A 13,530-nucleotide genomic window follows, 5' to 3' on the forward strand; every position below is an offset into this window, starting at 1 on the left:
CGGCTACTCCGAAAGATTTGATACCGGCACTCTCGCTGTACGGCACGAGGTTATAGTTTTGGGAGCTAGGTTTCATGGGTATCGATTCTCGCACCATCCACGCAACTTCCGACACTTGCACCTCCTTCGTACCTCGCAGCCTGATCTACCGCTTAAAGGCTCCTAAATGTTCCCTTAAGGGTGCTTCCGTTTCCTACTTGACATTGATATGGTGGCGTTGGATGCTCCGCCGTTCTGTGCTATGGAACTGGTCGCGTTGAGACATATTCGGGGATTTGATTATTCCTTGCACTCCGTTTGTTTTCTCTTCGGACTTTTCGTCCTCGACTCCCTCTAGTCTTCAAGTGATTGCGCCGAGTCATCATTATCCTCGAGCGATTCTATCTTGCGTTCTCGAGTTGCGTTCTCGAGTGAACCTCCACTTGTTAACGCCCTGTCAATCTTAGTCTCCATCCCTTTCAAGATGATATGCATCCTCGACATGTGTTCATCAATCGAAGTCATCTGCGCCTTGAGGATTCGCGTTATCTCCAAGATATCTGCGCTCACTTTATCGGGCCTGTTATCATGTCAACAACAGTAACAACATTGGCCGGCTAGGTACTAGAAACTTACTGCGTTGCAGGAGGCTCTCGGTAATTGCATTGGATACCTTTTTCCTTGCAATTCCTGCATGGCTTCAGCTCGTCGCATTTAGCTTTCAGTTGCCGGCAGCTATCACAAGCCTACAGCATGAGTTGTTAGTGGGATGTATAGGTATGATAATAGCTTGGATGCTTACCTGTGAAGCACGTTGCGCCTTTCTCTTAGCTGTCGCAATGGTAACTGGGGCTGGATATGGCACCTCTGTACTCGGCGCATGATGTCCATAGCCGTGGTTCTGAGGCTCATAGTGGCCAGGAAGCTGGACCGGTGTTGGAGGGGCAGGCGACTGAGGATATTGTGGGCCGTTGTCGAAACTCGGGGGCCTTCGGTGGTCGTCTTGTTGATGGTTTGGGTGAGGCATCTGGTGAGGTGTGGGTGGTAGACCATCTGGCGCATTGCCAGTCGAGTTCGGTCGGCGCAGCTGGGGCAGGGTCATGTCTTCTTGGGCAGGGTCAGGTTTCACAAGAGGCTCTCTGGAGTACTGGTGATACGGTGGCGGGATATGCGCTGGCGAGGGAGGATGTCGATGGTGTTCCTGTATTGGAGGTGGCGCAAATCGATCTGGCTCATGATGACGGCGCTCGTCAAGCTGGGCTTGCACCGGGTTGTGTAGCAGCTCGCCGGGACGAGAGAATGGATAATGGTGAGGAGGAGGCGGCTGGTACTGCGGTGGAGGTAATTGGGGATGATAAGGGCCAGCTGAGTGCGGTGGAGGAGGATTGGTTGGTTGGGGTTGAGGAAGATGCTGCCAGTGCGACAGACCGACAGCTGTGAGACGAGGTCGTTTGGCCTCGGGCGGTCCAGACTCCATACTCGAATCAATATATGTGAAGTAAGTTGCTTGAAGTTAGCCAGGCCATTCAGGAAAGTACGTGAGTTGACTCCCCTGATTTTAGCCTACGAGCCTTGGTGGAAAGGCTCGTATGCCATTATGTAGTTCATCGTGGATTTCGCGGTGTGCTTCCTTCGGTGTGCATTTTGACTGTCAGGAACTATTGCTATCACGGCCCCAGGCCAATGAGAATGGCATCGAAGCGCGGGCCCTAGCACCGGTGACCTCGTTGTGAATTTCCGCAAGCGATTGGTTGAAGGTGTAGATCACCTACGCCCGGACAATAAGGAACAACCGCCCGACAGTAGGGGGTAATGATCTTAACGAGCATCGGATTTAACACTTTGCATGATATACAGAGGGCCCTGCCCTACCCGCAGACAAGCCTGTCAGTCTGGTCATTGTGCCGAATCGTCCCAGTCGCGTCTTGTGTATGCTGATACCTGTAGTGGCCATGTTGCACTTTACAAGGTGTGCTGGCTATGGCAGTGCTACACGACCGGCAATATGTATTGGCAGCCTCCAACGGTCATGTAAGGGGTGTAGGAACGCCACCACTATCGACGCTCGGAAAGGGCCTCATTGAGTACCCACTAAAGAAGCTTAATGAGATATCAGGAGACTCGCCAAATCGCCAAACGGAGGCGTAAATTCTGTAGCGCATCTGGCGAAACCTTATTGTCTTGTGGTTCGCCGCCCTCCTCACAGGCGCGCTGGGAGTATCGAGAGCTAGGTTGTTTACTGTTATCTCACCGCCAGTAGCAGGGGTTGTTGTTGTCACGTCCTGGCTGAGGGCTACCTGGCGGTGCACGGCCGTGTGACCATACAGACCAGGGTTCAGGAAGGCAGCAACACCAACCATCCACGCCCTGCAGGGAACGCACGGGGACCCCGGAAAGGAGGCTCCGGGGTTAGTGGAGGATTTCCAGCCTTGTTGGCGACGCAGACACAGGGACTGCACAGTACTACTTCATATCCGCCGGCGGTGCTTGTCTCCCGACTGCGAATAGCAGGCATAGACGGTACTAGTTGAAGCTGATCATGGTAATCGACGGCACGAAGCCTGGGTGGCCACCTTTCTCAGCCGGTTTAGAAGCGATTAGTTCTGGAGGCAAATTATGGTGATAGCACTGCGTGACAGTTGCCCGAGAGTGGTGGGCAGTGTTCGCGAAGGGCCCCTGCCATGACCGTTGCCTGCATGGGTTCGGTTGTCCTGCATTGAGCAGCCTTATACATATCCCTGGCACCAGCCTGGCGCGAGCCTGGCACGGGCTGTCTTTCGTCCCAGTGCACTCGTGAGGCATGCCCAGCCCTCGCGGCCCTTCGTCTACAAGCCGAACGAGAGGACGCTCCAGCGACGGTGACACCAAACTCGGCTCATTTATTTCGCGCTCTGCTAGAGACTGCTCATAAAACCCCGCGTATAATGTGGAGTTTAGGAGCAAACGATGTAAGCTGATTAGCTACTCTTTCTACTTATTACGCGTAAAGTGCTCTACAACTAATCCCTGCTCCCGTTATGACGCTAATCGTAACCCCTGGGCGCAGATGTGCGCGTGCGCGCTGGGAGTACCAAAGCCTAAGTTGTTTGCTTTTCTCTCCGCGCCAGTAGTAGAGTTTGTTGTCATGTCCTGGCTGTTGGCTATATGGATTGAGCTGTGCTGTATCGAGAAGCCCTGTGCGCATTATTGGAGCCAGCCTGGTTGTTTCTTTATGTTTCTCCGTCACCAAAGCCCGTGTCCAGAAACGCGGCTGGGGATGTACCGGCCCAATAGTCTGCCGGCAAAGCTTCGCCTGACCCCTGCCAGGGGCTCATATAACAGCGTTGCAGGAACCGCTGAAAGGGGAATATCCGAGGTTGGTAGACAATGTTCAGCTTTGTTAGCCAAGAGACGCGGATATTCGAATTCGCGCTGGTTCCCGCCCGCAGACACAGGAACTACACAGTGCTAGCTCAAGTTAGCCTGCGCGGCAGCATCAGACGGTATTGCTATCCCTAAGCGGCGCGTAACAGGCACTGTTGAATGGGTTTATTAGCCCAACTCTACCCTTGGTAATCGACCGCGGGGTGTAGGAACATGCAGACCAATGCACACGGTGGTAACGGTACTAACCAGCCGATAACGGCTACTGCTGTTGCCGGGCGTGTTGCCGGGCGCGTAGGTCCACTGTCGTGGAATTGAATAAATAAAGCTCCTCTCTTGTCGTTCATAGTTCTTCTCTTATATATTTTATCATATCTAAACTATACACGTTCCTACATTCCCTAAACCACCACTATCCCGTTATAAATATATTATTATAGTATGTCCTTTTAACCTATCTCGAGCAAATAATATCTTACTATGAACAAAAGGTATCTATGAAACCTAAAAGTAAGATTTTAATTGGTAATGGGATATTACCCTTTGGCTTGGCTCTAATTCACAATCTGCTATCAGGTTGGCGTCGCTTATATGGCTTATTTACGCTTTTTGTGCTTCTCGGTCTATACTGGTCGGCTTTTGCGGAGATTAAAGACGATATGCGCAAGATTTAGGTTGCATTATGTTTGACTCTTGAAGTTATCTTTTAGGTCTTTACTGTTTTTGGTCTACTAGGTATCGCATGGTGGGGGCTCATGCCTGCCGAAGAATGATACAGGGAAATAGAAACGAGGCTAAGACAACGTGAATAGTAAGGATAACACGGTCTAGAGAATGAAGGAGATAATTCCAGCTAAAAAGTTAGGTTGAGAAGGCCCTGTTGACTTACGGGTAAGACGAATAGAATAAGCATGATTAGGAGATACGCAATAATGGTGACCTTAATAGTATAGATTTAGGAGACCGCAAGTGAATAAACGATAACCCTGGGCGCTTACTAACTCCCCTCTAATAAGTAATGATGTACGACTTGCGCCGGAAGTCAGTCAGAACTGGATGATTAAGCGTAGATACCTCGTTAGCAGAACGGATATAGGAATTTCTTAGCAGTCGCATCAGGTATTCATTATCATTGCTTGAGTAGCGATAACCCCTTCCCCTAGTCACCGTGGCTCTATCCTAGCATAGCCCGGTTCCTGAGTGTCAAGGCCTCGTCGCTAAAGCTGCCTGGAAGCGATTAGTTCTAGAGGTAAGTTATAGTAATAGCACTGCGTAATAATCGCCCGAGAGCGGTGGGTAGTACTCGCGAAGGGCCTCGGCCCAGACTGTTAGCTGCATGGATTGTATTACCTTGCGTCGAGCAGCCCCGTACACATCCCCGGAGCCAGCCTAGCCTTAATCGTTTTTCGTCCGAGTATACTCGTAATATATTTTCTTACCTCGCGGCGACCGTGTCGTTTTTAATAAGCTTAGCGAGAATAACGCCCGGGTATTATTTAAGCTAAACTCGGCTTTATTTACTTTTCGCGCGTAATTAAAGGGAGTGTTTAAAAAAGCTCCGCGCGGTCCTGGCCCGGTGAATAATATGAAGTGTAGGAGCTAGCGATGTAAATAGATTAGCTACTTTCGCCTAGCCGCTAACAGTAGAGTCCCCGAGGCCTATCCCTGCCTAAGTTCTGACGCTAATCGCAATCCCTATGGGGTATAGTATACCCGACCTACAGCTCCTATACCGGCTGTTATTAGTTCGCGGAGAACCCCAGAGAATAGTATGGCCGGCTCTACTAAAACGGTCGACGTCACGATAAAGCTGTAACTGCTGGGGAGTTTAGGCCGGCCACCTTTCTTGTTCCTGTGCTCTCGTCCGCCTCCATCCACCTGGCAATTCGAAACATTACCTTCGAGCGCAAACAGCAGTTGCACAGTCGAGTTTGGTTAGCGACATCTCGCGACTTCCTAGGAGGCAGGCGTGGATTACGCCTCGGTCCAATTCGCGCCTGGCGGCTCACGATCACCCCAACGACTTGGCTATTAACTGATCGAATTCGGCTCGTCTTAGCTGTATTACGACAAAAGCCTAGCTCAGTTGGTATTGGCTTCGGCGTGTGGGATTGGACTCTTTCAGCACGATGAAGCGGCTTGCCACTTCGAGTGCGGGCGCATCACCTTCGAGAAGTGATACTATGGTGGTCTGGCCATCGTCCTCTGGATTAACGAAATTGCCTTACGAGATGATGGCAAACATCGCCATGCGCCTCGGCATTGAAGAGGTTTTCGACTTGTCCCTATGCTCTCGGCATTTCCAATATCTGGTTACTGAAGACAACTTTTGCAAACCAATCATTCGTGTAAGTCCGTCCTTAACAACCCGAACCGTCGGGGGTGCTGCTTACTGATATTATTTAGACAAAAGCGCCGTGTTCTCTGGAGGCGCAGCAGGCGGAGCGTGATGGTCATTACGCGAGAGCGCTGAGACGATTGGTTAAAAGACGAAGGGCGGTATCAGAAGCCCGCCCTTATATCGTGGCTATAGTCGGAGTCGCCGACTCGTTCTTGTATTCCAGTGGCAAGCTGTGTTACGTATACGAGGACAAGGTACAAAGCTGGCTCCGGATTTTGGATCTATATAATCTATCCGGATAAGAAATTGTAGTCGACATTCCTAGACTTATAGCCGAAGCCATCCCGCGGTCCCAAAATTGCCTGGATTACACATTTCGTGTTATCCACAACGCCGAAGGAATTACTAGCTGCCTATTCTCGTTCGCCTTTCCCGATCCAGAGGATTAGCTTTTAATTCTCGACACAGAAAAACAGGAGCTAGTCGGGTTAATTCTCCTTAAATCTACAATGCGATTATTCGTCCGAAACAGCGGGTCTTATCTCTACTATGGTACTCATTCGGAATACGGACCTGATGGTTTTCAGAAATGGCTGCTTCGATTCTTCGACCTTGCCGAGCGCCATCTGTTAAGGAGAAAAATCCATCTATCCAATATCGTCGGTTACGAGATCGGCTCCACTGTCTATTTCGAGATTATTAACAGTTATCTCTACGGATTATCGAATTAAACCGCCTTCGAAGTAAAAGAAATTGACTGGACATCTTACTACTATTGTTTTCGATTTCGTCTCGACGAACCGGACCCTGATAAAACATAGATTATGAAGAAGCGAGATAGTTAGAGAAAGACAATATGCAGAAGGCCCTATGGACAACCGATAGGGGTTCTTGAAGCTCGAGAAAGACGAGGCAACAGGGCAGGTGAGGATCATAGAATGCCGCAAAGAATGGCTGACCGGACAAAGTAGAAACCGACGCAGTTACTATTCAACCAACGTCATTTTTCGAGACTAAGGCGAAGGCGTAACCGATGAAGAGTTAGAAAACAATATTGCAAATAACCTGCCGGATGATCCGTTGACAAAGCTACTTGAGCCGAGCAGCAACCCAAGCTATATGCTTCCGACGCAACGGTCGCCGCGCGGTATTCATATTAGGGACGATAGTATAATATTTGACCTGAATAAAACATATCTTCGCTCTTACTTCTATTCTTATGGGACATTCTTTGATTTAGTAGACGATCCTTACCTAACAGCGCTATATTCGCAGCGACTTCGTATACGAGCCGGCAAAAAGATAGTGGTAAAAAATCTCGAGCTTCCGGCAGCTTCGACAAGCTTAAATAACCAAATTGCTATGGATAAAGAGATAGTAGAGAAAGAATATAACCACGTTCTCACATGGCTAAGGGAGCTTTAACCCCCCTGTTTTGATCCAGCCCTGGAACGGATATCCCGCATTATAAACCCCGAAGATCATCAGGGGAATATTAATGCGGTCAATAACGAGCGATCAATTGTCTATGCCACTAGGGGAGCTAGTACCTCCCTAAAGGCCCTTATCTAATTATCATTCGACCTAGTGGCAAAGCTACCGGACACTTGGAGCGGGAGCACCCTCCCTTTAATAACCTCGTCCGAAGCCCACCCGAACGTACAAGGCATTACAAATAGGCATGCAGGAGGCCGGGTGGAAGCATACCGCCAAGCTCTACCTGCTCCCGGAGACCATGGGAAAGCCATGCGCAGGCTGGGCCACGATGTTATAGGCGAGACTGTTACGCAAAGAATACTATCGAGTGTCTCCGACACAACCCCACTACGCTCCGGGTCTCCAAGCGAAGCATCACTGCCTAATACGTTTATCCTCACGAAGGGACCTAGTGTGTGGGCCAGAACCGAGATAGCCATGTACCCGCACCTTATCGGGCAGTATGTCGAATAAGTCGGCTTGTGTGATGTTCGAATCGGAGAGCGACGTGGTGAGGCAGAGCATATTCAGAAGTCACGGGTACTTAGGTATATATACTTGGGGGCTATGCACCTAGTCGTTACAACGGGCAGGTTACTCGTCAAGTCCTTCTCAAAGCAGATCCGGAATCGAAAAACAGCCGGGCTATTACCCAAACACGATATCTACATTAGATTCTATACAGTCTATTAAACGCACATGCCACGATACGGCTACGCAACTAGCAACTGGCCCGCGATCTCCAATATCACTAAAAGCATGCTCCACTCAAGGCAATAATGCCTCAGGCTAACGATGCCGATATTGGGTAGCAGCTTGGATCTCTCGGGCTGTTAGTAAACTCGGGAGTTCAAAGTGCTGAAGGAGCAGGGGAAAATAACGCACGGTCGTGTCGTCATGTGGCCAAGAGAGCGTGAGGGTCTAGCTCTAGCCTGAGCTTGGAACGAATAGCTCGATCTATAAACCCCTAAGACCATCGGGGGAATATATCCACGCCACTAGGGGCAATGCCGGTTCCCCGCAGGTCCCGGTCTTGTTATGCTTCAACCCTGCAGCGAAGCTCGTAAGTATAGTAAATAGGAGGCTTCCTTTCCAAACGGCTCCCTATCAAAGGCTGCCGGCCCCGGTACGAGTACCTCCTCGCAATTTAGCTACGTCGGCACCGAGATCAGGAGCAACGCGGGTACGAGGGATAGTATAATATAGTATAGACGGTGCGAGGACATATACATATCACGATAGAAACATAGTGTTGACGGGTAAGTAAAGTCTGCATTATAGTAGATGTAACATAAGCTACACACACACGAGATAAGGCCCGGCGTATCGACTCGCCACCTTCCGCGCTTAATTTTGCTACGTAAGAGCCTAAATCTCCCTATACGCCATTCACTTTCAGCCCCCTTGGCTACATGGGGACGCAGAGCCTAAGCCGTGGTTAGCTATCCGTCGAACGTTTTCACAGATTGCTTCACGTACCAGAAACACCACCCGTCGACTAGACGTTGTGGACGCAGGTACGGCATGCATGGACCTTGCAGTACCGGCACTCGAAAATCTACTAAGAGGGACCTGCATAGCATAGGTTATAGGTCTATTAGATTAGTATGCTATCGGATTTAATCATTTTAAAAGAGTGGGCGCAGTTATTAGCGACGGCTATGGCGTTTATTGTTAGAAATGAGCAGTAGCTACTATCTAGAAAAGAGAGGATAAGGTCTAAGAACAAGTGGCAAGAAGCGTCTCGTAGGACCCGCGGCGTTATATAGCTCTGCTATTGAGCAGGTCTTCCCTAGAGGTGAGCCAGCCATCTAAAAAGTTTATCTAGGGCATTTCCGGTGCTTACGCCACGAAGCGCATGCCAAAGTGGGCAGGTGGGTGCGTACGATAGGGTAGTGCAGTGACGTAATGGCTTCCTGTATTTAGCGCGGTGTGAGTGCCGATGAAGCATGGCTGCATGTACTGGAAGTGTCCGCCGTGTGAAGCGCCGTGGCAGAGCATGATGGTTCTTGGAGTGGGTAGCCCAAACCGTGAGGGGCTAGCTCCGGAAAGACAAGAGTAGGAGAAACGGCCGGCGGCATAAACTACCGCAGCTTCGTAGCGGTAACCACAAGTAACGATACGGACTGACAGGTAGCGTGTGAACTGGCAGTCAGGGATGGAAACGGTGGTTGCAGTAGACCATCGTCATTGGGCCAGCATATCACATGCATGTACTGGTATGGTATCGTTTCCCCTCGGCTCGATGGGCGGTTTCCAATTCGTCCGATGCATCTGTCCAGTGCGAGTCGAATGCGGTCTACCTGTCAGACCTGGTTCGCCGTAGTTCAATCAAATCTGGCACCGACTCAAGGGCGTCGAGGTAGTGGTCGCGGTGTAGGAGCTTGTTAGCGAGCTTCAAGCCTAGTGTTATAGCTAGAGGTGGCAAGCGAAAGTATTGCTTTTGTTTACAGGCGTTAGTGGGAATTACGAGGGCGTAATGCCTAGTATAAAGTTTACAGGGGTTTAGCTCGGAACTGCGTCTCTTACTTCCGCAGACAGGACATCGCCCATGCCTATCGCACCACCATGGCTGGTGGACTGACGCCTGGAATAGGTCCCAGGCCCACTACTGCTGGCCCCCTGGGGCCCACCGCTCCATAGCATTCCAACAGCCTACCCGACTTCTCTTTTCACAGCCATGTCACTCGCCTCAATAATATAGATTTAGTTCATTGGCATCACAGAGCTTTATTCAAATGTAACCTAAAACTTATGGAACGAATTGGGTGGAAGGAGTCGGTGTAGAGCTCCTGCTACTATCAGAGGAGAGTCGCGAATAGGAGACGTACACCAAGAGTATTATCCATAATATCCAATACTAACTAGAATTAGTTATCGTTTCTTAGCAGTAAGTCTATTATTAGCCGCATAGGACCGCTACGAACGCCCATTGTAGCCAGTAATATGCATTCCCTCTATATAAAGCTCATAGTTTAATATTAAAATCCTCGAACTTAATAAGCTCTCGTATCGGACGGGCTTTAGAACTGGTAACTAATCGAGACTTATACTCTTTAACGTCTTCGATTAAGTAGGAACAGTCCTATTATTAGGTATAACCTCTAGTTCCTTCTTAAACGAGGCCGCCTCTTAGGTCTTAGTACTTGTGCCCTAGGCCTCTAGATATACCACCAACTTGGCCTTAATAGGCGAAGATAGTAATATAGTATAAGTAAAAGTCGATTATATTAGACTTTATAAGTCGTTTTATATAAGTAGCATCTTTTTACGCTAATTAGGGTATTAATTATTAAGTTAATATTATCGGTATTAGGGAATAAGAGGCATACCAGCTTTAAAGTTATAGTACTCGTTAGCGATTTGGGCCTAGTATTGTCCAGTCTCCTGGTCGAGATTCTTCACCTTCTCGAGACGTTTAACTATAACGGCTTTCTTATAGCTATTAAACTCGGAATCGCTTATATCGTTTAAAGCGGTAGCTTAGGTATTTAGGAATAAATCGATACGTAACTCCAAGTATTCGGGAGTTTTCTCGCTCTAGATAATAAACCGGAAGTTATATGTTATTAAATAGTCTCGTAAGTTACTAAAAATAATATAGCTAAGCTACTTTTTGGTACGCAGTTAGTCGAAAGCAGGTTCGTGGATCATCTAATTAAGTAGCTGCGTCTTTACTCGCATTATACGGTTACCCTTACTGCCGATATAGAGGTAATATTTAATATAGTAATTAACGTTTATAGGATTTATAAGTATCTTTTTATAAAGATAGTTAGTACCGGCGGGGAATAACAGGGATCGTAAGATTAGGAGCTGGTTTTTAGGTAGTACTCGGGGCTTCAGTATATTCTTAATTATCGTGGTTAGCTTTAAAGCGTCCTCTTTATATAAGTTACTGTGTACGTAAGTTTCGATATATATTTAAGAAATAAGCTGTTTATGGAAGGCCCTAGTAGCTTTAACCGTGATATTAAAAAGCTCCGCCTCGAGCTGGTTAACAATATACTCGTGCTTAGAGGTGAGCTATAAGATATAATCCTCGATCTGCGTATATAGTTATTAAAGCTCCCAGTTCTTGTAACTACGCGACAGACGCTCTTTAACGATATTAAAGCGCTCATCGCGGATCTCTAAGTCGCGCATAGTAATTAGAACTTGCTCTAGTAAGACTGGGAGTTTGTTATTATAGCCTGACACTTTAATAAACATGCTTTAAAAGTCCAGGGTAACGTTATATTATAAGCTTGCCAGGTCCGCGTCGTAGGAATACTTTTCTAGGGTATCCCGGACGAGGTCGGTGTACAGTTTCGCCTTAACCGAGTTCTTTACGGTAGTAAAGATAATAGGGTTTTTATAACTAACTACGAGGTTCGCTTTCGGTACTTAAAAAGTATCGTTTTTTTTTAAACTAAGTTCTAACTGCGTTATTATTTCGTAATAAGCGCGGCACTAAGGATAATTCCTTAACTTCCTTCTTCTCGACTTCTAGCTTAGTTAGGATAAACTGGTTTTTATACGGTAAATATAGTTAAGGTAGACGCGTTTTAATATTAGTATCGGCGGCCTTTACTATTTTTACTAGGAACTCTTCGGGGATCTTCTCGGCTTTATATTCGGTTCCGTACTACTTCTCCTTCTGGTCCTAATTATTAAGGTAGTCCCTAGAGACTAGAGTTATTTTAAAGTTATTCGGACGAAGATAGTCTAGTCCCTTTATAATAAGATCCGCGTTAAACTTCCGGAGTCGGCTTTGTTTATTAAGTAGCCACTTTCTCGGTAATGGCTTCTGCATAACGGCGGCAATTTTGCTCGTAAAACGGCTGGCAGGTGTTTTCTGTTTAAACTTGAAGTCCACGTCGGCTATACCTTTTTGCTCCTCGAAAATCCACTCCTGAGGTGGCGTTTTTCGAAGCAGAGCAACGTATTAAAAGAAGACCTTAACGATTTCCTTATAGTTTATTAAGCCTTGTATTTCCGGAGTCAGCCTATGAGTTTATTTAATAATATCAGGGAGAGGGATATTTACATCTTTAGTAAGTTTAACCTGGTAGTTAAACACACTAGGAGTGCCAGGACAGATAGTATACACACTAGCGCTTAACGAATTGGCCTAACCTTTTAATTTAATATAGGAAAAAACGCTACCAGGTCCCTTATATCTAATTAAGTGACTAATATACCGGCTTAGCTGTGATTTATAAATTTTCTCCTCGTCTATAAATGGAAAGAAGAGGTTGAGCTCCCGCGAGTCTATAACAGGCTTCGCGAAACATTGCCACTTCAGCTGCTCCTTCGCAAACGGCACTTCCTCTTCCCACCGGTTTTGGGACAGATTCTTGTTAGGCATAGTTAAGAAGAGCTCCGCTAATTAGCGTTCTAAAATATTAAGAGGTTCACGGCCGAGCATATATAGTTTTATTCTGTTTACCGAGTAATACTTCTTATAGAATTTTATAAACTTAGCGCGCACGTCGATACCGCGTGCTTCAGGCTCGGTTTTAAGGACTTTAAAGTTTCCTATAAAAAAATGGCAGTAAGGGTGCTTTAGGTTAGACAAGCTCTTCTCGAGCTAATGTAACCGCTATTGGTCGCTTTATAGGTTCTTTTTATTCTCCGAATTAACCGCTTGCAGCTCACGGTCTAGAGTCGATAAGAGGAACAGCGGCTTAATAAAGAATTGAGCGAATCGGTCCAAAGCGTTATATAAGGGAGACTCGGATGTTTCTTTGCCCTCACTAGGCTTTACGCCTACCTCGAAGAAGTAGTTTATTAAAGTAGCACTAGTGTAGGCATTTGAATAGCCTAAATGCGCCGAGAGATACTGGTTATATACGTTCTCTACCGGGTATTTCTTTGTCCCTATAAACAAGAGCTAAGCAGCGTTAATTAGTAACTGTTAATGACGATATCTCGATAAAATAGAAAATACTTACGTATTCTACGGCGTGAGCCATGCCCGGCATATCCGCCTTATTACTAAAATTGCCCACATTTATATCTAATGCTGCGCTTGCCTTGTCCGTTTCCGGGTCGTGAACCAAGAGGTATTCCAACTGGTTAGCCAGACGAACAACGCGGTAACTACGATTATCGAGTAATGGTGTCTCTAGGTGGTCCGTAATCCGGTCTACGGGTTGTTCGCTTTTATTCCAGATCGGAACATTATACACAATCGTACCTTGGGTAAGTAAAGGCGGCGCCATGATGCTGGTAAAAGATGTCGATGCATAAGTGAACGCCTTAATGATGTAGCGGGGAAATAGGAAGATGGGAAGAGGTAAGAGGGGTGGTTATGACAGCTCACCACACGTTTTTGATCTGGAAGGGTTCTCCAAGTCGAAAGATAAGCGAAGGCTAATAATAGGTGT

The 13,530-nt window shown here is 47.3% G+C and overlaps 7 protein-coding genes across 7 annotated transcripts; 3 read left to right on the forward strand and 4 right to left on the reverse strand.

Moving 5' to 3' along the window:
- Positions 1 to 333: 333 nt before the first annotated feature.
- PG994_004255 (uncharacterized protein) lies at positions 334 to 1,456 on the reverse strand (the record flags this gene model as incomplete). Its single annotated transcript, XM_066855664.1, has 3 exons — positions 334 to 559; positions 616 to 725; positions 782 to 1,456. The coding sequence occupies 3 exons, from the start codon at positions 1,454 to 1,456 to the stop codon at positions 334 to 336; spliced, it is 1,011 nt and encodes a 336-aa protein (XP_066717831.1).
- Positions 1,457 to 5,471: 4,015 nt separating this feature from the next.
- On the forward strand, positions 5,472 to 6,414 carry PG994_004256 (uncharacterized protein; the record flags this gene model as incomplete). The annotated part of the gene is made up of 3 exons (XM_066855665.1): positions 5,472 to 5,690; positions 5,749 to 5,937; positions 6,355 to 6,414. The coding sequence occupies 3 exons, from the start codon at positions 5,472 to 5,474 to the stop codon at positions 6,412 to 6,414; spliced, it is 468 nt and encodes a 155-aa protein (XP_066717832.1).
- Positions 6,415 to 6,539: 125 nt separating this feature from the next.
- Positions 6,540 to 7,108, forward strand: PG994_004257 (uncharacterized protein; the record flags this gene model as incomplete). The annotated part of the gene is made up of 2 exons (XM_066855666.1): positions 6,540 to 6,570; positions 6,702 to 7,108. The coding sequence occupies 2 exons, from the start codon at positions 6,540 to 6,542 to the stop codon at positions 7,106 to 7,108; spliced, it is 438 nt and encodes a 145-aa protein (XP_066717833.1).
- Positions 7,109 to 7,181: 73 nt separating this feature from the next.
- PG994_004258 (uncharacterized protein) lies at positions 7,182 to 7,633 on the forward strand (the record flags this gene model as incomplete). The annotated part of the gene is made up of 2 exons (XM_066855667.1): positions 7,182 to 7,229; positions 7,280 to 7,633. The coding sequence occupies 2 exons, from the start codon at positions 7,182 to 7,184 to the stop codon at positions 7,631 to 7,633; spliced, it is 402 nt and encodes a 133-aa protein (XP_066717834.1).
- A 3,450-nt stretch (positions 7,634 to 11,083) lies between these two features.
- On the reverse strand, positions 11,084 to 11,371 carry PG994_004259 (a-pheromone processing metallopeptidase ste23; the record flags this gene model as incomplete). Its single annotated transcript, XM_066855668.1, has 2 exons — positions 11,084 to 11,185; positions 11,267 to 11,371. 2 exons carry the CDS (start codon positions 11,369 to 11,371, stop codon positions 11,084 to 11,086), a joined length of 207 nt encoding a protein of 68 aa, XP_066717835.1.
- A 27-nt stretch (positions 11,372 to 11,398) lies between these two features.
- Positions 11,399 to 12,509, reverse strand: PG994_004260 (ubiquitin carboxyl-terminal hydrolase; the record flags this gene model as incomplete). Its single annotated transcript, XM_066855669.1, has 6 exons — positions 11,399 to 11,485; positions 11,583 to 11,666; positions 11,742 to 11,786; positions 11,832 to 12,053; positions 12,099 to 12,147; positions 12,343 to 12,509. The coding sequence occupies 6 exons, from the start codon at positions 12,507 to 12,509 to the stop codon at positions 11,399 to 11,401; spliced, it is 654 nt and encodes a 217-aa protein (XP_066717836.1).
- Positions 12,510 to 12,530: 21 nt separating this feature from the next.
- PG994_004261 (a-factor-processing enzyme protein) lies at positions 12,531 to 13,365 on the reverse strand (the record flags this gene model as incomplete). Its single annotated transcript, XM_066855670.1, has 3 exons — positions 12,531 to 12,731; positions 12,786 to 13,034; positions 13,096 to 13,365. The coding sequence occupies 3 exons, from the start codon at positions 13,363 to 13,365 to the stop codon at positions 12,531 to 12,533; spliced, it is 720 nt and encodes a 239-aa protein (XP_066717837.1).
- Between the last annotated feature and the right edge of the window lie 165 nt (positions 13,366 to 13,530).

Source organism: Apiospora phragmitis (assembly GCF_038363925.1).
Source record: "Apiospora phragmitis strain CBS 135458 chromosome Unknown utg000005l:1.0-4161743.0:1.0-4166827.0, whole genome shotgun sequence".
NCBI lineage: Eukaryota > Fungi > Ascomycota > Sordariomycetes > Amphisphaeriales > Apiosporaceae > Apiospora > Apiospora phragmitis.